This window comes from Camellia sinensis, chromosome 4 (assembly GCF_055761805.1).
Source record: "Camellia sinensis isolate YWXY chromosome 4, ASM5576180v1, whole genome shotgun sequence".
Taxonomy (NCBI): domain Eukaryota; kingdom Viridiplantae; phylum Streptophyta; class Magnoliopsida; order Ericales; family Theaceae; genus Camellia; species Camellia sinensis.
In genome coordinates, this window is record NC_138964.1 from 20034193 (window position 1) to 20056603 (window position 22411).

The 22411-nt window shown below is 38.1% G+C and overlaps 2 protein-coding genes across 2 annotated transcripts; both read right to left on the reverse strand.

Annotated features, from left to right (window-relative positions):
• Positions 1-14751: 14751 nt before the first annotated feature.
• LOC114267310 (uncharacterized) lies at positions 14752-15321 on the reverse strand. The gene is made up of 2 exons (XM_028208350.2): positions 14999-15321; positions 14752-14917 (listed from the first exon to the last, which is right to left on the reverse strand). The coding sequence occupies exons 1-2, from the start codon at positions 15319-15321 to the stop codon at positions 14752-14754; spliced, it is 489 nt and encodes a 162-aa protein (XP_028064151.2).
• A 4861-nt stretch (positions 15322-20182) lies between these two features.
• LOC114267337 (epi-neemfruitin B 7-O-acetyltransferse L7AT) lies at positions 20183-21877 on the reverse strand. The gene is given in 2 exon segments (XM_082924399.1): positions 20183-21071; positions 21073-21877. Coding segments are annotated over 2 exon segments (1425 nt in total). The 5' UTR covers positions 21765-21877; the 3' UTR covers positions 20183-20338.
• Between the last annotated feature and the right edge of the window lie 534 nt (positions 21878-22411).

The window sequence follows — 22411 nt, forward strand, 5'->3', positions numbered from 1 at the left end:
AAACCAAATTCGCCATTGTAGCCATTGATTACTTCACTAAATGGGTGTAGGCAGAGCCCCTTGCCACAATTACTGAGCAGAACACAACCAGATTCATCTGGCAGTCGATCGTATGCAGATTTGGTATCCCTCAAGCCATTGTCTCCGACAATGGCAAACAATTCGACAATGCCAAGTTCAGGAAATTCTGTGCAGAGCTTCAAATCCAGCCATGTTTCTCTTTCCCAGGTCATCCCCAAGCCAATGGCCAAGTTGAGGTCACCAACCTTTCTCTTCTGAAGATCATCAAAACCAAGTTGGAAGCTGCTAAGGGACTCTGGGCTGAGGAATTACCGAATGTACTCTGGGCCTACCGCACTACCGCTTGAACTCCCACAGGGGAGACCCCCTTTCGCTTAACATACGGCGCTGAGGCGGTCATCCCAATCGAAATCGGTCTTCCTACCCCAAGGGTTCTACATCCGAATCCAGAACTAACTGAATAGCTGCGTCGGGCAGACCTAGACCTAATCGAAGAGCTCCGAGAAACCACTACAGTCAGACGGGCCTCATACCAATAGAAAATGAGAACACACTACAACCGTAAAGTCCAACCGAGGGAATTCGCAGTAGGGGACCTTGTTTTGCGAGAAGCAACTCTTGCCACCAAAAATCCAACTGAGGGTAAATTGCCAGCCAAGTGGGAAGGACCTTACGTTGTGAAAGCCAGACCTCGTCCGGGTACTTACCGACTTCAGGATATGGAAGGTCGAGACCTCCCCCATCCGTGGAACGTCGAACACTTGAAGCGTTATTTTCAATAAATTCCTATGTCTGTTATTGATCAGTTCTTGTATTTTCTTTTTGGCAATCTACACACTTGAATGTTTTTCTTCTTCTCTCACATGATGTAAATTTCTGATCCAATGGGTTACACTTTACATGACAACAATCTTACATCTCAATTATCTGTGTGGTACCTCAATAACGTCCTGATTGCAGCACTCAGCTACAAGCCTCAGCCAGACTGAGCATGACAAGCCTCAGCTAGTCTGAGCATGACAAGCCTCAGCCAGACTGAGCATGAAAAGCCTCAGTTAGACTGAGTATGACAAGCCTCAGCCAGTCTGAGCACGACAAGTCTTAGCCAGACTGAGCATGAAAAGCCTCAGCCAGAATGAGCACGACAAGCCTCAACCAGACTGAGCACGACAAGCCTCAGCCAGACTGAGCATGAAAAGCCTCAACCAGACTGAGCATGACAAGCCTCAACCAGATTGAGCGTGAAGAGCTTAACCAGACTGAGTTACTTGAAGAGGCAGCCCGACCGATTTCATCATGGCTCAACCCGAACTGAGCACGAATGAAGAAATCGGCCAAGGCCACTATTGTAACTTTATGATCGTGGCATAGTTACCATACTTAGTCAAATTCCAGTCCAATGTTTTCCAAGTCAGACTGGCTCCTTGCTGGGTCATGATTCACAACTTCACTCTGCATTGAGGTTTTCTTACATTATAAACTTCACTCTGCATTGAGGTTTTCTTACATTTTAAACTTCATTCTACATTGAGGTTTTCTTACATTTTAAACTTCGCAATGACTTATACACAAGCCCTATGTAGACCACCACTTTCATTCTTTGCAGATCCTCAAATAATAAAGACAATAGCATAAAAACACACACAGAGCTCATAATTTTATTCATTCACAACTTATACATGAGTTTATTACAGAAACTCTAAAAAAAAATAAAAATAAACAAACAACCAAAACTCTAAGTACAAATTTTGTTCACACCAACTATTCCTCTTCACTCGAGGTGAGGTCTTCTTCTTCAACACCCTCGTCTAAGGGGGTCTGGGCCACGTCGTCTTCATCAATCTTCACACTGCTGAAGTCCAAGCCTGGGAACAGCTCTTCTGCTTTACGCTTAAACATCTTCCAGCCGTTGTCCCAGAACTTAGCCATCTCGTGTTTGTAGAAGTTCGACCGCTGGAAGCTCTGGATTACTTCTTCTTCACTCCTGCTCCCGACGGGCCAGCCCCTCCAGATGCCTCCCTTGCCAAGTTACTGGCGATCGCACCATTGATCGCCATCTGGAAGTCAGCAGACCTCTTGAACTGCTCTACTGCTGCGACGCATAAGTCAGGGTATGCTGCCCTATCAGAGGCTGACTTGGTCTTCTCTTCCTCTAACTCCTTCTCCAACCCCGCCTTTTCCTCCATCGACTTGGCCCGCTCGTCCCCCAACGTCCTCTCCACCCTAGCAATCTTCAGATCCAACTTTTCTTTCTCTTTGATTGACTGAGCGCGAAGATCTTCGTTGCTGGACATGGCCTCCTCCCACCGTTCGTTGGTGACGGTGCAGGCTGCCTGGGCCTCTTCTAGCTTCTTCTGCTTGTTCCCCAATTGGAACTCGAGCGACACCACCTTGTGGCGTTCCGCCTCCAGTTCCAACTTGGTCGAGAGCAATTCAGCATTAGCTCGTTCGGCTGAGTACCCCTACACCATCGCCAACACTTGCATCTTCTTGCCTTCTGGGCCTCTTCCAACCCTCTAGCGCATACACTTCACGCGGTCTTCCTCTATCCAGCAGTTTCTCTCCTCAAACTTTCAAGTTGGGCCTTCACCTCCTCCAACTTTACCTTCAGTGGCCCCACTTCGCCTTTGGCAGCCGCAATCTTTCTCAATAGGGCTCCTGCTAAGGCAGTTGCCTCCATTTGGGCAGAACACAGACCCATTAGCAGCTCAGCCTCAGTTAAACAGGCCACCAAGCTTACGGCCGCTTCTTCCACCACCCCCAAAAGGCGATCTACAGCTGTCTTGGCTGGGCCTCGTTCTCCCTCTAGTCACCCAAACGCTGCTGGCGCATGGTAGATGGTAGTCTTCAGCCTGACCCCCTCTCCTTGGGGTACATGAACCCCCTTGGGCTGTTGCTCCGCCCCCTCCTCAAGGCCAGCTGACCCACTCTCTACTTGCATCTTGGGGCCTATGGCATTCATGGGCTCTTCTCCTCCTTGGCCCCCTTGGTCAGTTGCCCCACTCTCCATCCTCCTTGTTGCCCCTAATCCCACTTCGGGGGTCTCCTCCGCCGTCACCTCCTTCATCCTCTTCAGGGCTGGCCCCTCTACCCTCTCCTTTACCCTCATCTTCTTTTTCGCCACAGCCTCCACCTCCTTGTTGGCCCTTTCCTTCAAAGGACCGAGTGGGGGCGATCGTGGCTCAAATTCACCCAAGTCCTTTTCCCCCAGCGGTTTGGGGCGCGGTCGGATCCTCTCCCTTGCGATCAGCTTCGGCGGCCGGTCTGCCTGTGACTCTTTGAATTTACTGGCCTTGGCAAGAATGGTCCTATCCTCCGCCTCTTGCGCCTTCTTTCTCGCCTCTAATTCCACCGGTTCCAAGTCTCCACCGGTCGACTGAGGGCCCAACCTTGCGGCAAAAAAGGATGACGGTTGAACAAGCTCGTTCCATATGGCGCCCTCCTTCTCCCACCAAGCCTTCACCTTCTTCACCCTCTCCTCAGCTGCTGCCCCCAACTTTGGCTCCACAGACTTGGTGGGCACTCTCCACACTGTGTGCACTCCAACTCCTCCGTTTGCGGACACGTAGAACCACCACGGCCTCCACCCCTTTATTGATGACGGCAAACCCGCCACCAGGCCCCTCCCTGCCGCCGCCTGCAAAGTGACCCAAGTTTCTTGCTGCCCCGAGGCCTTGTAGCATACAAAAAACTCGTCCACTGTCATAGCCGCCCCCTCGTTCGCCCTCGGCCACGTGCTTGCACAGGCTAGTACAATCTTCCACGCGTTGGGCATTAGTTGACCCGGCGCCACTTCCAACCGGTTTAGGACATCCACTACCACCTGCGGAAGCGGCAACCTCAACCCTTCCTTCAACGCCTCCTCATAGAGGGCAAACTCCCCCGGTCGGGCGTCTCCTTTGTTGTCGGTAGCTTTAACTCTATTTCTGCAGGAATCTGGTATTTCTCGCGTATACCCACCAACTCCTCCACGGTAATGGTTGACTTATCGGCCTTCGTATGCTAGTGATCTGGCTCAACCTAGCTGATTGGCTACGCAGCCGCTATCATTGTGGACGAACGAGGTCGTTCCACCGGCTCCCCTTCGCTTCCCACTCGCCTCTCCGTCCGGTATTGTTCTGCCAAATCCACCACATCGTCGTCGCCCAATGGATCGACCCTTGCGTTTGTTGCTTCCTCTTGGGCCATCTCTCTCATATGTCTGCAAATAGCTTCAGATGCTGGTGCGAGATTGTTCACGAAGTGTTGTAGGGGTGTATCACTAGCGACGAAGGATTTTACACTTGGAATATTTTGGTTGTTTGCAAAAAGATACGTGAAACGGATAATACCAAAAGCCCAAGGTTTTCCTATATTCCAAGGGTCACAATTAAATTTCGCCAGTTTGAAAATTTTCAAAAATCTGCCAAAACTGTCTTTTTGACACTCTATAATGACCTATCATTTCACTTCTTGCCTAACGCCTAACCTTCCCTACTACAAGATCCTGCGTGTACGACCACGATTCACTGCTCCCCTACCTACCTTATCTTTTCCACTTCAAATCACCACGTTCCCCGCGCACCACCACCCCCCCTTTCGCGGTCGGCCCTCCTTATGGTTGGTCCCTCTGCTTGGCCACCCTTCGCGGTCGGCCCTCTTCATGGTTGGTCTCTTCGCTCAGCCACCCTTTGCGGTCGGCCCTCCTCATGGCCGGTCCCTCTGCTCGGCTACCCTTCGCGGTCGGCCCTCTTCATGGTCGGTCCCTCTGCTCAGTCACTCCTCTCGGTCGGCCTTCACCCTGCCGGTCTCTCACAACCCTCGTTTTTTTCATTATTCCCTACGTTGGGCTAAAGCTGCACTTGGGAATGGGGGACTACTGACATGGGTAAGCCCATAAAGATTATAGGCCACCATTTAGGGCCCAATATATACTCAAATACTAAAGCTCAGCATTGCTGAAGCCCCACGTAGCAATAAGAACCAATGACAGCAAGACACATGGCAAGAGAAGGGCAAGCCACATAAGCAGACAAAGATCTGCAAAGTTATTGCCACTACACATCGCCATTAATGAAGCCTCTTACAGCATTTATTGCAATAACCCCTCTCCGTCGAGACAGAACGCCTTCACCATGAACAAGATAAGCTAGAGCTTAGACTTTCGGCCAAGGTGACAGGTCGGAAGGGACAACGAAATGATTACTAGAGGATATAAGCAGACGTCGAAGCCAAGAAGAAGGTTAAGCTTTTCTATCTCTAATTCATCTCTATATTCCGCTTCTCTCTCTAACTTGATCATCAGAGGGTTCGCTGGGGGACTCCCCGTTCCCCGTTGAACTAGTATGCAAGTCTTCTAGTGGGCTTGATCACTTGGACACTGGTTTGGAAAGTGTGGATCAACCTGACCCGTTCCATCTGGAACCTGCTGTATCATCAACATATATCTTATCCGTATACAAAAATTACTCCTTAGAATATGTTTGTTTGGCTGACCAAGGAGTATGATTGGATTGCTAATGATGTGGGTCTCACAATAGCGGGTTTGGTAGCTTTATTATTGGGTGAGATTGTTACTCCAGCCGTATTGTTAATCCCATACTACAACCGACTTAGCTTTCCATCATAGGATTGAAAAATCAATCCGTGGACTACACAAAATGGATTATAAATTATAACTTAACAAATTATAAATTATGACTTTAATCAGAAGTTATTAATCTGTTTGGTGTAACTGTTGAATTATAGATTTAAATTGCTAAGTATTGTTTATTAAATAAGCTGTAAAGTAGTTTTTTCAATTAACTTTTATTTTTTATTATTTACTATTTGTCTACATTTCTCATAAAAAAAAAAATTTATACTCCATTTGAGTATTTTCTATTTTTTAAAAAATAAAAAATAAAAAAATCTAAGCGTATAATTGTAAATTAAAATGTTCATAGTAAAAGTTGATAATCAGAAGTAAGGGACGAGCAGCTTCTCAGAATCAGCTTTTTTGAGTTAATATAAGTTGTTAGAATCAGAAGCTGTTTGAAATAAGTTTAACCAAACAGTCCAAATTAATTTTTTCAAAGCTAAAAGCTATAAGTTGACTAAAAAAATCCAAACAAACACTTAACCAATTGCTGCACCAAATTCAATTTTTTAATTTTTTTATTGGAGGAATATGAAACTACTTTGGTTGCTACACCAAAATTAGCAACTTCTCCTAGAAGCTACTTTGTAGGGATGGCAATTTGAAACCGGCCCGACGAGGACCCGATCCCTCAACCCCGATTTGAATGGGTTTTCCCCGAAAAATACCCCCGACGGGACGAGGATGGTATTCAAAAATCAATCCCCGATTAATTTCGGGCCGGGGACAGTGATAAGTGCCCCATCCCCGACCCCGGCCCCGCCCCGTATGTCCCCGAACTGATCTATATATATATATATAATATTTTTTTATTATTTGTTTTCGTCTCTCATTTCAGCCCTCTCATTTCTATTTTTTGTTTCATTTCATAATGCTCTTCTCTCTCTCTTCCCTCTACTCCCTCTCTCTCTCTTCCTCACCGTCTGAGACGCTACCTCCAACTACGACGACGGTCCATCTCCGACGACGCCACCTCCGACTAGGACAACGACGACGACGACGACGACGACGAGCGCCACCTCTGATGACGATGAGCAGAGAGATGTGAGGACGACGGGCAGATTGAGGCCAGATCAGATTCTGATCTGCCCTTTGATTTCAGACGAGCAGATCGACGCCGGAGCAGATCGACGCCACAAGATCGACGAGCAGCTCTCTCTCTCTCTCTCGCTCTCTCTCTTTCTCTCTACTCAGATCAGATCTCTCCTGATGTTGATGATGTTGTTTGATGTTGATAATGTTGTTTGTGATGTTGATGGTGTTGATCTCTCTCCCTTTCTGTTTGTTTGTTGTTGATGTTTTTTTTTTTTTTTTTTTTTTTTTTTTTTTTTTTTTTTTGGGTTCGGGGAATTTTGGGGTCGGGGAAACCCGATCCCCGTTAGGGGGCGGTGATAGGTCCCCGTCGGGGATCAGGGCTGGGGACGGGGAGTATGATCCCCGGCCCCGCCCCGTCCTACCCCGTTGCCATTCCTACTACTTTGGCTGTTTTAACAATACAAAATAATATTTTATAAAATTAAATTATATATTTTTTACAGCAAAAAAAATAAGAAAAATTAAAAAATATTAATTTTACATATTAATCTTTATAAACAAACACTTTTTATCTTATATCTCCAACCTAATACTACTACATTAATAATTTATTCACTCAATCTCACCGTACTTTTAAGGCATGTTTGATTGACATGATTAGAGCATTGGATTGAGATTATTAATCCGTGAGTCCAATAATCATGTGTTTGTTTTGAAATTTTGTTTCAGGATTATTAATCCAATGGATAATTAATCTAACAAATTTGTAGGATTATGGTGGGATTATATATCCTGAGTTGGAAAATAAAATAAAAAGACTTTTTTACTTTCATATGTTTTCTTATCCAATGCAAATCAAACAATGTATAAAGAGCTAATTTATCCTACTAATCCAATTGGATAGTGAATACCACACTAATTTAATGAGATTATTAATACATTCATTATTAGTCTTGTCAATCAAATATGACCTTAATCCCTTCTATCCTAATCAACAAAACAAACATGACCTTAGTTTTCCTTTCCACAGTCAATCGATCCATCGTGGATTCTAACAAAATGATGGATTCTGCTTTGGTTGCTACAAATCAAGATTGGGAGTCCACTGCCTTTGTCATTTTGATCATGGAGTGAAGGTAATGTTCATCTAAGAACCTTAAAATTTAAAAATCCTAATTTTTTGCTTTAAATTTTGTTTAGAGTTTGGTGAAAATTGAGAAATTAAGAAAGAAATCAAATGTTTGAATCTGATTAGAACTTTGTCCTTCATGCTTATAATCTTAATTTCTTTTTTTTTTTTTGGCACCATAAATCTACAAATTTTGCTATTAGTTCTTATTTATATAATTGTAGGACATATGACACTTTCCAACTCACTTGGAGGTTATAACAAGTTACAAAGTGTAAAGAAAACAAGTGAAAAAGATGATGAAAAGTGGAAGAATATGGAGTATATACTAGGTATGAACGGAGGAGATGGAAGATCATGGAGAGACACATGGCAAGACAATAATAAAGATGGAAGAGTAGGGTAGTTACTAGGTAATTTTTTCCTACAAGTTTTTGTTTATAAATAGCCATTCATGGCTACATTGTAATCATCCACTCAAATCAAAGACATGATTTCTATTTTTCTCATCATTTATATTTCTTACACTTTATTTTCAACACTTCATTTTCGAAGCATAGGAGTAAAGGTAAATTAATGATTATTTCGATTATTCACCCAATCATCTTTCTTCGTTACCTTTCTTCTTCTTTTAATTTTTCTTTTCTCTACACATGTCAATTTTGAAGTCATCTTCATCCAGGCAAAAGAACCATTAATGCAATCACTTGATAATTGACTTGAATTTAATTTGTACGGATTTTTCAATCCTTACTGGTACGCTCGCATTTATGATATTTGCTTTCGTAGGAAAAATAAGCCAATAGTTTTTTGAAATGCTCAGTGGGACGTCAAGTGTAAGAAATGAAAAATGAATTGTATCCATTCCAAATAGCCTAGATGAAATAATCTGGCATAAACAAAAAAAAATTGGATCTTCAAGAAGAGATCCATGTTTTTGGTGAAACAAATTTTCATCCATTACAATATTATTTGATGTAAGAAAAAAGATAGCATTTAATTGGAAAAATTCATTAACTTGATATGGAAGTGTGCCAATAGAATGATGAGTTATTAACTTTCGCTACCAAATCTTTAACCAAGGCTTTAATGGCTAGAATTGGTGAATTTTTTTAAATATTTTTTTCATGGTTGCAAGTGACAAAAGCAAAGAGTTGGCTTCAGTAATGGTTCGGGGGATTGGAAAACCCATTGGTCAAGAGCCAACTTATGAAAGTAATTAACATGGCTAAAGTGCATGTTGTTGAGTCAAGCATGGTTAAAAATGATATTTCATATAAGGCTTAGGGGGTTGGAAAACAGTCAAACCATGGAAACAACATGCCTATGGAGGATTATCATAAGCCATTAATGGCTAAAATACCTACTAGGCCAAGAAATGATGAAACTTAAGTGGCCGAAGAATATATTCTTAAGCCAAACATGTCTAAGGATGATGAACAACCCAATGTTCATGAGTCCAAATTTTTTGAGATTGTTCAAGATGTCAAGGTATATGAATTTTCAAAAACCCATTTATGTGATGACATCTATTGTTCAAAACCTATTTGGATTTATGGATTACACCAAAATATAATTTTGGTGATGTGGCTAATAAAATTAACAAATTTTTCTTATGAGTTTGAAGCACTAAGAACATGGGGTGACCACTTGAAATGCATTAACTTGAGCTAGGAAAGGCCTATACATTTAAATCAGTAGTTGAGAATGGCTTATCTTTTCAAATTGATAGCCAACTGTTTTTTTTTTAAGGCACAAAATAATGACAGTATGTGTGCTTTGATTGTAGTCGAACGATTGCTCTTGCATTGAATCGACAAAATTGTGAACATTTGGTGGCTTATATGGACATAGTCATTTTAGGCTACAAATTTCAATCTTGAATTTTCTCACACAGGATGTGTTGACCTTTCATTCACTATTTTGGTTAGCATATAATGAGGTTCACTTATTTTACACACTTTCGAAACTTTAAAGGTTGCGGTTATTTTATCTTTGAAGCACTTGACTAGTTGATGGTTTTGTGAATATACGCAACAACAAATTCTAGACCACCAATTTTGGTTTAGAGATGTACCTCATAGTTTACTGAATTTTGCTTCGAAAATGTGCTTCGAAGAAGAAATGTGTTTCTAGAATACCTCCTAGAAAAAGTAGTTAAGTGGTAGCTTTAATAGCTCCGAAATGTTGCCAAGAAGTTTCAAAGTATAACTAAGCAGAGGCCTTAACATTTTCTTTTTTGTGTTAAATATGCTAGTAAGATTCGAAGCATTCCAGAGTGGTTTCAGAACATTCCAAGGTGGCTTCGAAGTAGCTTCAAAAGGACTTCTATATGTGCTTCTTCGTAATAAGCATGATAGTAAACTCTAATACTTTTCCAAAAGAGATTAGAAGCATTCCGAAAAGACTTCAAAAGGCTTTAATCTATGCGTTGGTGCCATTAGAATATGTTGAAGTAAACATGTGTTTAAAAGAACCACTTTTATGGTCATTATTGGTTTATAAAGAGAGGAATTTTCATTATGGTAATTAATAAATGCCCAGCTGAATTTATTCTAATCCAGTTCTTCAAATGGTGGATTTGGTTTTTCGAAGTATTGTTGTGAGCACCTTTGGATGATATTTTGGTTCTCTGTCAACATCTTCGACCTTCAAAGGGTGGTTTTCCTCATCAATTAGCGCCCTCGAAGCAAAGAGTTCCTAACTTGGTCTATAATGAATTTGTGAGTGTATGATGTTATTTGGGGTTGCATGCAAACATGAAGTTCCATAACGTATGATGCATTGCATCCATGAAGAACACATGATACCTTTGAAAAACCCACATTCGAAGCTCTATAAGTCTCCCTTGAAGCTCCTGTTAAATTGTGTGGTGACACTTTCGAAGCAAAGTTTGTTACTCTAACATCATCCTTGACCTTCAAAGGGAGGCTTTGGTCCCTTGAAACTTTGTTATAAGTATTTTCGAAAGATGACCTTCATCCTATATCAATGTCTCCAACCTTCAAAGGGTAGTTTTGCTCCTTTGAGGTTTTGCTGCAAGACCTTCAAATAATGAATTTGGTCATTTATAAAAGGGTGATTTTGATCCTCTAAAACACATCCAAAGCTTGTTACTAGTCCATAATGTTAATAGTTAGCATGTGTAACAGCTTATTAAGGTGAATCATGTTTGGATATTGGTTTTGCCTTGAAAATATGAGGTTATGAATGATTCTAAGTGCGAGCAACATTAACCTACTTCAAAAGGATCCAAATTTTCTAGGTGATTGAAGTATGAGTAAAATAAAATTATTTTATTTGTTTTGAAGGATTGATGTTGATTCGAAGCACATATATAATATCCCTTCAAGCCACATATATAGAATTCGAGATATGTAGCCATAATTTAATACTCATTCGAAGCACTTTATTGATGCTATTATATTATTCGAAGCACTTTGTTGATGTTATTTGAAGTACTTTGTTACTCAGATTAGTCCTATGCTTGGTTCAACCCTTCAAAATTCAAGTAAACTTCATTTTTAAAGACTGCAGGGGGTAATGTTGGCACCATAAATATGCAAATTTTATTATTAGTTATTATTTATATAATTGCAGGACACATGACACTCTCCTACTCACTTGGAGATTATAAGAGGTTACAAAGTGCGAAAAAACTATGTGGAAAAGATGATGAAAAAGTGGAAGAACATGGAACATGAAGTGACGAAGTTAAGAGATCATAGAGTATGAAATAGAGGAGATGGAAGATCATGGAGAGACACATGACAAGACAATAATAAAGATGGAAGAATAGGATAGTTACTAGGTAGTTTTTTCCTACAAGCTTTTGCCTATAAATAGCCATTCGGTTTTTTGATCAACAAAAATAAAAACTTGTATTGATGGAACAATGGGAAGATACATCAAAGTTCAAACAACAATACAAGCGAAAAAGAAAAGAGCAGCCAAAAATCTGATTGGCACGAAGAGATTCAAACTTGAAATGAGCTAGCAGCCCTGATCAGCCTCTTTGGAGAGATTCCAAACAGCAAAATAGAGGAGGCAAACCTAAGATAACAATAAAAAAAAACAAAGGATATAGGAAATTAGAGAAACAACAAGAAAGAACAACACAAAAAGGAGTAGACCATTCAACCAAGATAACCTGCAATCTGAGTCTGACAAGTGAGCAACTCAGTCATTGATGTCATCCTTAATCTTGATTTCAACATGGTCTAAAATATCGCCCAAAAGTTAATTAAGTTAGTGAGTTTCTCCTAATTTGATTGCGCACCGTTCAACATATTGATTTCTCAAATTCCAAACGGATCACATAACGACAAATGGTAATACCTCCCAAACCATTTTTTGTTTTTTAATCTTCTGTACTTCCAACTCTGCCACCAATCAATGAGGCTCTTAATTGAGTTTGGAACCACCTATTCCATCCCCTACCATCTTATAATTGTAGACCACACTTGCCAGACTTTCATACGCTAGAGTAGCACATGTTTAGATGTCTCAATATATTCCCCACAGAATCGACATAGTCCCATCTCTTGTGTGCTAATGATCCCTAACCTTTTCAACCTGTCTGATGATTTTATTTTGCCACACCACGCCAGCTACCCAAAAAATTTTACTCTATGGGGAGCAACATTTCTCCAAACAACATTAAGCTCTTTTACTTTTCGTCCTAGGGAAATCTCATAATGTTTGTAAAGGGATGCGATTGAGAAAGTACCACTAGATTCGGCTGACCATGTTATGGAATCCGAACTTCTCTCCCCAATTGCTGCAGCTTCAACTATCATCAGCTGCAATCTGTTATGCTCATCGTCCTCCCATTAAAAAGTCCTCTCATGAACATCGTATTCCTATCGAACTCGAAGTTATCACGTACATCTGCTACATTACCTTCCTTATTCAAGCAAAGTTGATACAGTCTTGGGAAAAGATTATGTCGCTCACCCGAATATAAAAATTAAGTAAATAATTACATAATAATAATTTCACAATCTCAAATATTTTGATGGTGAATCCTAAAGTGCAAATTAAATATTATTGGAGGATCTTTTAATTAATTTTAAAACCTAAAATAAATTTATGGTGAAAGTCTTTAATTTGGAGGTAAGTTTTTTTATTAAAAAATAGGGGACAAGTTAGTGAGTATATTTTGATATAATAATAGTTATATTTTATTTAAATTAATGGTGAGAGGAAAAAAAAATAATATAAAACAAAAGATAATTATTTAGAGTTTTGTTTATATATATATATATATATAACAACCCTAGGGTTCCTAATCAACACTATAGCAGCAGAAGCAGTAGAAACGTGAGAGAGGAAGAGAGAGCAAGAGATAGAAAAGAGAGAGGGAGAGAAAGCACCATTGTGTCTCAACAACTCTCTAAGGTATTAATCAATCTATTCTTGTTCTATTATACTATGTTGTTTACATAGTTATGGTGCTTGTGGGTGTTGTGAGTTGGTGGAAGAAAAATGAATGGATTGGCTGACTGGGATAATATTCTAGAAGTTTTAATTGAATTCATAATGTTGTTCCTAAGAATATTAATCTGCCAGCAAACTTTAGAAATCATAAAACCATATCAAACGAATGAATTTTGAACTGAAATTTTTACAATAGATCAATTACATATTGAATTGCATATCTAAATTTTTACATAATTTTTGAGAATCAAAATCCATATAAACTGATGCGTTCAAATCTGTCCAGAAAACTGGTTTTAAACAGTAAATTCGTGAGTGTCGTTCTATTTGGGTATAAATTGATGACTCTTTGGGTAAAAATGTACAAAAACATACAAAACTATATGCGTTCAAATTATCAAAACTATACTCTGGCCACTAGGGAACAAATCCGGGTTGGGCCGTGATGACTCTAGTGCTCAACGATTGTAAGGAAAAGACCTAGGTTAAGCTAGGTGACCTTCAATCGGATCGTCTTAGAGAAAAGGCCCAGGTTGTCACCCTGAGGATGACTCTTAGTTCGGTATTGGATCCAACGGGGCTTATAGTCTTGAGAATTGTGTGGCATATTATTTGTTTTTTTATTGGTACCCAGAAAATTATTGGTATTCATTTTGTAATCTGTTTTAAGTGGAAAATGTCATTTATCATGTTTTAGAGAGACATGAGTATTTTAACTGTTGAACTGTGGAACCTTCTTTTTTAAACAGATTATCTTTACCAAACTGTATGACAATCTAGTTTCTGTGATATATATCTTATTTTGGAATTGATCCCTATTTTCAAAACTGTATATACTATCCATGTTGCTACTCACTGAGCTATCAGCTGACTTAGTTGTTTATCACTTCCAGGTGTTAGAAGGACTTAGAGTGGACTCATGACGTAGCGGAGACTCAATTGCATGGATCTCTAGTACATTCATTATTTTGTTTTAGCTTGTTATGTCGGTTTTGTGCAAACATTGTGGTGGGATTTTATTTAGAATTATTTTATTTTATGAGCGATTTGTGTTCCATTTAGTATATATTTTTGGAAGTTGGTTATGGCTGGTTTTATCATTTATACTTGTGACTTGTCACTGGTGGGTTTTGATTTATTTATTTCTGGGCTATCATCACATTTATTCTTTGTGATTTTGGATTCATGTTTAGACTTACGTGTGCCTTGTGCTGAGTTCCTGTGGGCCACGACTAGTCATGCCCGGATTTGGGGTGTGACATCCTAACCCACTCATTTTTCTAAAAGTACATCCTTCTACCATCACCCAAACATAAGTAAATATTTTCTATGAATAATCCAAAAATCAGAGGGCTCTTATCATGTAACATCAAAATATCCTTCCAAATTCTTGAGGTATGTGACTCTGAAGTCAAAAAATGGAACCAACATAGACTGTCCTTTCCATAAATCTCATAAATCAAACTCCTCCATAAGCTCTCTCTTTCCCTCCCGAACCTCCACCACCACTTCAAATGAAAGCATCATTCATCACTCTAATGTTTCTAAGGCCTAACCCTCCAAACTCCTTCCCTTTATTCATCTTCTCCCACTTTACCAAATGTAGCTTCTTCTCAACATCGTTGTCTCGCCACAAAAAACCACTCCGAATTTTATCAATTTCTGCCACCAGCACCCTGCAAATCAAAAAATAATAAATTGGCAAAGCACTTAGCACAGATTTGACAAATGTGAGTCTACCCCCGAATGACAAGAACTTTCTTTTCCATGAAGCCAACTTAGATTTAAGTTTTTGCAACACTGGTTGCCAAGTCTTTTTCAGCCTAGGATTTGCCTCCAAAGGGAGGCCTCGATATTTCACTGGGAATTTATAAGCTTTGCAATTTGAAACTAAAGAAAAATCATCCAAAAGACTATCATCCACCCTAACTCCTCCCACTATACTCGTATGAAAGTTGATCTTTAATCTTGAAATAAGCTTAAAGCAACGCAATAGCCTCTTGATGTTTACAACCTTGCCCCAATCAGCTTGATAGAAGATGATGGTATCGTCCGCAAATTGAAGATCGGTTAGATTCATCCCATTATTCCCAATCTCCGCTCCTTTGATTAAACCTAGGTTTTTTTGCTCTCTTGAACATCAAATTAAGAACTTCAGCCCTGATAATGAAAAGAAATGGCAACAAAGGGTCACCTTGCCTTAACTCTTTATTAGGTATAAAATCTTTAGTCAGAGAACCATTAACTAATACAGAAATAGAGGTTGTAGTCACGCATTCTTTTATCCACCCAATCCATTTTTTCCTTGAATCCAAACCTTTCCATAGAAGCAAACAGAAAGTTCTAATTTAAACTATCGTAAGCCTTCTCAAAATCCAACTTTAGCACCAAACCTTTCCCTCTTCTTGTCTTCCAATAGTTAATAACTTTATGAGGACCCCATCTTGAATATTTCTTCCCCCACAAAGGCTATTTGAACCTCATTAATAATGGAGGTTAGGGCTTTTTTAATTCTATAGGCCAATACCTTCATAAGGATCTTATAAAGGCTACTCATAAGACTAATAGGACTAAAATCTGGAAGTGTCATTGGTTCATCTTTCTTTAGAATAAGCACAATAAACATGGAGTTCAGCGCCCTCAATAATTTCCCTTTTTCATGAAATTTAGAAAAATTGCACAATAGCCTTCTTCATAATCCACCAACATTTCTTTAGGCAATAAAAATTAGGGCAAAATTCACTTTACCTCCCTATGGTATAGCCTTTGAGCACTTTACCTCCCTATTGTTTTAAAATATGCAAATGCCTCTGTACGACCCCAACCCGCCCTTATAGATTTAGCGTCGTAACCAGTTAGTAATCTTGGGGTTACCAAAGGCCTCTGAACAAATCATCACATAATAAGGGGCAGCAGAAGCAGATATATAAAACGTATATAGTCCATAGAGTTGTGCAGACATACATGGGACAAAAATTTTAAACTTATAACTCACATACATGACGTCATATTAACAAAGTCTTACGTCACCATCACATGTACACAAAGTCAAACTAGGACTTAGCCCAAGAACGATTATACCAAAACTTGTCCAAACTAAATAAAGAAAGTAGAAAACTTATACATAATTTGCAAACTTAACCATTTAACTTCTCGACACAGAACAAATCTTCAGGCTGCCACTACTGAGCTTGGTCACGCGCTGTAGACACCTCATTTTTGACCATCCTTTAGACTTGGGCGTTACTGATGGTTTAGTTAGTGATGCAGGCTATGCAGAGCAAAGTTCGATTTCTTCGGCAAGAGGAGAGTCAAATCCCAACCTTACACTCCATTTTGGACCAAAGCTATTTTGAATGGTTTTTAGACCTTAAAACCCTCTCTTTCAAAACATTTTTGAAATAAAGTTTCTACGATGTTCCGAGGCTCAAATTTTGTCAAATGTTGCGCTTTTTGGTAAACCGAGTAAGGACAAAGTGGAAATGAATGAAAGAGAGTTGAAATCTTTGAAAAATCTTTCAAAACACCTTGTTTAGGGGTTTGGAGTTGAAGAAAAGAGGAGAAGAGGGAAGAAACCTAGCTGCGGAAGAAGTTGGGTATGAATCGCTAAGAGAGAGTCGAATGGTCCTCGCTAAATCAGGCTTATCTGTTTATGCACTTGGATTTAAGCTATGAGGCCACCACCGTTGGAAAACTTACTTCCGGGGCTTCATTTTTCACCTAAGAATCTCCTAAAGCCGAGTCCGGATGGGAAATATATGATTGGCTGAAGTTGGGCATCATTCCGGTTGGACTGAAACTGAGCAGCCTTCACTAAAAGAGAGATATCTCTTATCACACATGGAAGAGATTTTATTATTGAGGAGGTTTTGATCAAATCTCTCTTTTATAATTTGTTAGCTCCATCACCATAATGGCCTATAACTAAACACCACAATAATTCATAACTTACATTAATTGAAATCATATATTACATATATATATATATATATATATACTGTATTATAGCATGACTCTCAATGCTTCAAACAAATTAACAAAATTGAAACGTGTGAAGGAGCCAACTCTTTATCACTTATAGATTAATAACAAATTCACATATAGTAATTGAAGATTTGTAGATGGATGCAGGGGCGATGGGCCCTTCTAACCACCCCCTGCGTCTGCCAATGAAGACACAACTCATAGTCCGAGAGAGTGCTTAGTACGACACACAATCAATGATAAATGGGAGTGCCAAGTATATCTTTGATGAGTGGTGATTGAGAACTATTCTCACAATACCACTATAAGATTTTTACAAATCTGAATTACATGATGTGAATCTCATACATATATGAGTGACCTTACATATATTTAGATAGTTTGGACTACTTTGTGGGTGTGAGGGTCATCCCCAAACGATGTGTTTGTTTGAACAAACATGATAAGGGCGGATTGTAATCCATCAGAATGTTAGTCCTGCGATACATTGTCCCCGAACTATTTGGTTGTACTGAATTTGTATCTTATGTTTGTTTAGTCATGTGATTAGATGTCTGGATTGAACTATTTTTAGTGAATCTAATGTTTGGTTGGACGGACTGGATAATGATAAATGTTCAAAAGATTATTTTAACCTCGTAATTTATAATTTTTATTTAATATATAATTTTAAATTTGTAATCTATAATTTATAATTTATAATTTAACAAGACTAAAAAATTTTAATTTATAAGGCCATAATTTTTAATTTATTATTTTCAATTAAATTAAATTTATAATTTATATTTTTTATTTAATATATAATTTTAAATTAACAACACTAAAAAAATAATTTTATTTAATATATAAATTTAATTTTTTAACAACACTAAAAAAATTTAATTTATAAGGGCATAATTTTTAATTTATTATTTTTAATTAAATTAAATTTATAATTTATAATTTTTATTTTTTATTTAATATATAATTTTAAATTAACAATACTAAAAAAATAATTTGTAAATGTTCAAAAGATTATTTATCATTTTTTAATTGTTTATTAAGTAATAACACGAGAATAAAATGAACATTTTACACATTAGTCTCATGAGATATCAATCTCATAGAAATAATCACACTCCCCCTATGAGGGACTAATAGTCCGAAAGGACTATTAATCAAAAAAATTAAACCAAACTATGGACTATTAGTCCCAAGGTTCTAAATATCGGCCGGTACGTCCCGTACCGGCCGGTTCGTACCGGAAAATGGGAGGGCCGAGTCGGATACTCACCGGTATACTGGCGAGAATGAATTTCACGGCTGTATCGGCCGATTCCCGACACGTATCGGCCCGAATCCGATACGTAAACGATTTGTTTCCGATACAGTCCAATACGGCTGAAATTCACCTGCAAAAACAGTTGAGGAAAGCAAAACAAAGCTGAAGAAGTGATGCTCTGTTTTTCTTTTGTTTGTTGATGCTCTGTTTTTCTTTTTCTTTTAGTTGAAGAAGTGATGCTCTGTTTTTTTTTTTTTCTGTTTGTTGAAGCCATCGGCTTGGATGCCTTTAGCTCAACTCTTTGTAGTTGTAGCTTTTCTCGATCAAAGAAAAAAAGTCATGGTTTTTGTTTTGTTTTTTTTTTTTCTGTGGTTATTTTTTTAAATGCAATTTTTTACATAATTTTACATAAATGCAATCTAACATAATTTTTTTTTGTGGTTATTTTTTTTAAATGAAATTTTTTATATAATTTTAAATGCAAATAAGTTCAGAAGCTGAATAGAACTCATAATTTTATAACTCAGGAGCAGGTTTGTTCTCTCATAATTTTATATATATATATATATATATATTATCGACATAGAATATAATTTTTTATATATAAAAATATTATTTATATATATTTTAAATGCACATATGCTCAATATATATATTTTTTATATATATTATTTAAAAAGATTTAATCTGTCAGATTTTTTATTTCAGATTTTTTTTATTATTTTAGATTTTTTTAATCTGTCAAATCTTTTTATTTCAGATTATTTTTATATCATATTTTTTTTATAGAGGTTTAATCTGTCAGATTTTTTTAAAGAGGTTTAATTGTTAAGTAAAGATGTTTAATATTTTAGATTTTTTATTTTTATCTTAAATGTATTATTATTACTAACTAAATTAGAATTACAATATTTGTTAATTGAAACTGTTATTGTAGATAATTGAAAGTTATAATGGTGCACGAAGGTAGTTCTAGTGGAAAACTTCCAAGTGATGATATTGGTTGGAAATTTAGAATTCCACTAGAAAATAATAGGCATAAAATTAGGTGTAAATTTTGTGGAAAAGAGCTAAATGGTAGTATAATTAGGTTGAAGCAACATTTGGCCCATATGAAAGGTCAAGTCGCACCTTGTGCTAATATCAGTGGTGAAGTTCAAACACTAATGATGGATCATTTGAATAATTATAAGGGCAAAAAGATTGACAAAAGGAAGATGAATGAGGAATTGACAAAAAAAAAAAAAGTGCCCAATATTTCCACATCAATTTTATATCAAAAGTTTAATATATATGCCAAATAAAATGTTGAGACTAAAATAAATATATATCATTTAGTTGAAAATGAGTCAAAAAAGTGCCCTTACATATCAAAATTTTGATTAAAATGTGATAAATTAAGGCTAAAAGAGTCAAAAAATGCATAAAATTGAGTTTTAGATGGATTGCTAATGATTTTTGAAATTTCACAGCCGCGACGCCCGATACCCGATACGTACCGGCCGATACTACCGATACCGATACTCCGCGATCGATACCGTTACGTTACCCGATACCGCGATTTAGAACTATGATTAGTCCGGATGAATTAATAGTCTAATCTCATGAAATAATCCCTCAAAACAAATGCACTCCAAAGGAATCCCAAACATTTCTCATCTTGAATTGCCCAGAAAAAGAAAAAAAAAACATATTTATTTTTTTCTTTTTTTTGGATTCAAAAGAAAGATTACAAAACACAGCAACAACAGACCAAAACAGAGGGCTAACCAAGCATAAGCCCTTTCACAAGATGCTCCAACTATGTCTGCAACAAGCAGACTAGTGACATAAGTAACTACGACCAAGCTGGCTAGGATAGAATTATAGGTGGGTTCATGGAAGCAAATTGAAGGAACTCCTGATCACGTTCAAGGACCGCCATTTCACGCTCATCCAAGATCAACCAAGCTTCAATTTTATCATCCAATCCAACTTCAATCAAACAAATATTATTCTTATGGATGGAATCGACTCTAGCCCCAACAGAACTAATCCACGTGGGATTTCCCCACCCAAAATCAACTTCATTGAAACCCAATTTGCACCAACTGCTAAACATGTATGGGTTTAGATTTTTTTTACTCTCACATACTTCTCTTAATTCCTGAACAAAATTACTTAATATTTCATCACCCCCCTCATCTCCTCGCTGTAGCTTTGGCAGAATATTATCTCTTGTTTTCTCTATTGCATCTCTCAGTAAGCCCACCAAGCCATTCAATGACATGATCTCTTCATCTTCAGCGACTGCATCACAATGTGCAACTACTTTCCACAAAAGATTCCCAACAGAATATTTTGATGACGACGTTACCAATATTCGTCGCTTCAAGTCCATTTGTTGATTCAATATGGAAGGTTGTTGCATACCCCAAACCACTCTTGATGCAGCCATAGCATGTTTCCAAATGAAGGCTGATGTTACTTCGACACGAGTTGGGTTAGGCACCCTTCCACTAGTCGCTTTAGCTTTGAGAGTGGATATAGCCTCAGAGTCGAACACAAATCTCTGCATGATACCCTTTCCCTCCCTAAGCAACATCCTTTCAGAAAAAAGTTGAGAGACTATCAGGCAAAGGCTGTTTCGAAGAGAAGATTGACGCCCCTGGGTACATTAATATTGCTTCTGATGTTGCTACTGTCGATGATGATGCTGACGTTGTTGGTGTAAGACTATGGCTGCTTCTTGATATTCCTGATCTTGCAATGGAATTGGATGCCCAACATTTAAGGAAGGTACCCAAGGTTGCTCCATCTATGATCTTGTGCATAAAGAGTCCTGAGATCACAAACCCACCACAAGCAAATATGTTGAGTTGACTAGCAACTTGAACTACCTTATCGCGTGGATCAACGAAAACATAATAAGGAAGAAGTCGCTGTAAAGAAAGAAGATCGGGTGGTTGTGCAGTAAGCAGCTCGGCCATGTCACAGTTGACACGGGTCGTTGAGAACAAGATGCCCTCATCGTTGCAGTCGATGGAGAGGCCGTCGTCTTTGACTCTTCCGGCAAGAGGGTAGAAGAGAGTCAGTGTTTCCGAGAGCGAGTCTTTGAGTTGATTAATCAGTTTCTCATTGATGTTGAAATTTGCATCCCTCTTGGGATAGTATAAGATGATTGGCACATGAGCTAGGCCACCATTTTGGTCTAGGACACAGAGTCTCAAGGTTTGTAGGTGAGGAGGTGTTGATGAAGACGGTTTAATAATTTCTTTGGAAATGAGTTTAACTTCCATCTTCACAGCTAGGTCTGGTTTTTGTTAATTTGCAACAAGACTTTGTGTTGTGACTATTCCAAGGTTGGTTGGTTGTAATTTCCCCTTATGCAAATTTCAGTAACAATTAGAAAAAGTGATTGGGTTCCAAAAAGAAAAAAGAAAAGTTAATGTCGGGCCCAAGATTGAGGACAGGTGGGACTCTAGTTTCAGTAATAATTTCATATAGTTTTCTGCACAGCTTTCATTATTAGGCCTCGTTTGGAAATAAACTAATTTAGTAATTTTTTAATTATTTGGTTAAAATATGAGCTAAAAAAACTAGTATATTTGGGATGACTTTTTGACTTTTTACTAAAAGATGAGCAAAAAACAGAGAGAAAAGAGAATTTTTGATTTTTTGGTATGAGTTGTTAACTTTTTGGCTTTTTCTAATAACTTTTTGACTTTTTGGCTAAACCGACCTATTGCCAAACAATGCCTTAATGACTCAGAATTGCTCCAACTTTTTTAGTTTGTTTGGTTATATGTTTTGGAAATAGTTTTGGAGTATGAGAGTTTGGAATAATTTGATATTTTTTTTGTAGTTGAGTAGATGTGTTTGAGAGAAAAAGTGATTGAGAAGAAGAGATGAGAGATTAAGTGATTGATTGATATATAGGTGATAG

Coding starts and splice junctions, on each gene's coding strand:
- LOC114267310 (XM_028208350.2), bottom strand. CDS start 15,321: ATGAATCTAACCGATCTTCAATTTGCGGACGATACCATCATCTTCTAT. Junction 14,918..14,998: donor TTGGCTTCATGGAAAAGAAA/GTTCTTGTCATT, acceptor TTTGATTTGCAG/GGTGCTGGTGGCAGAAATTG.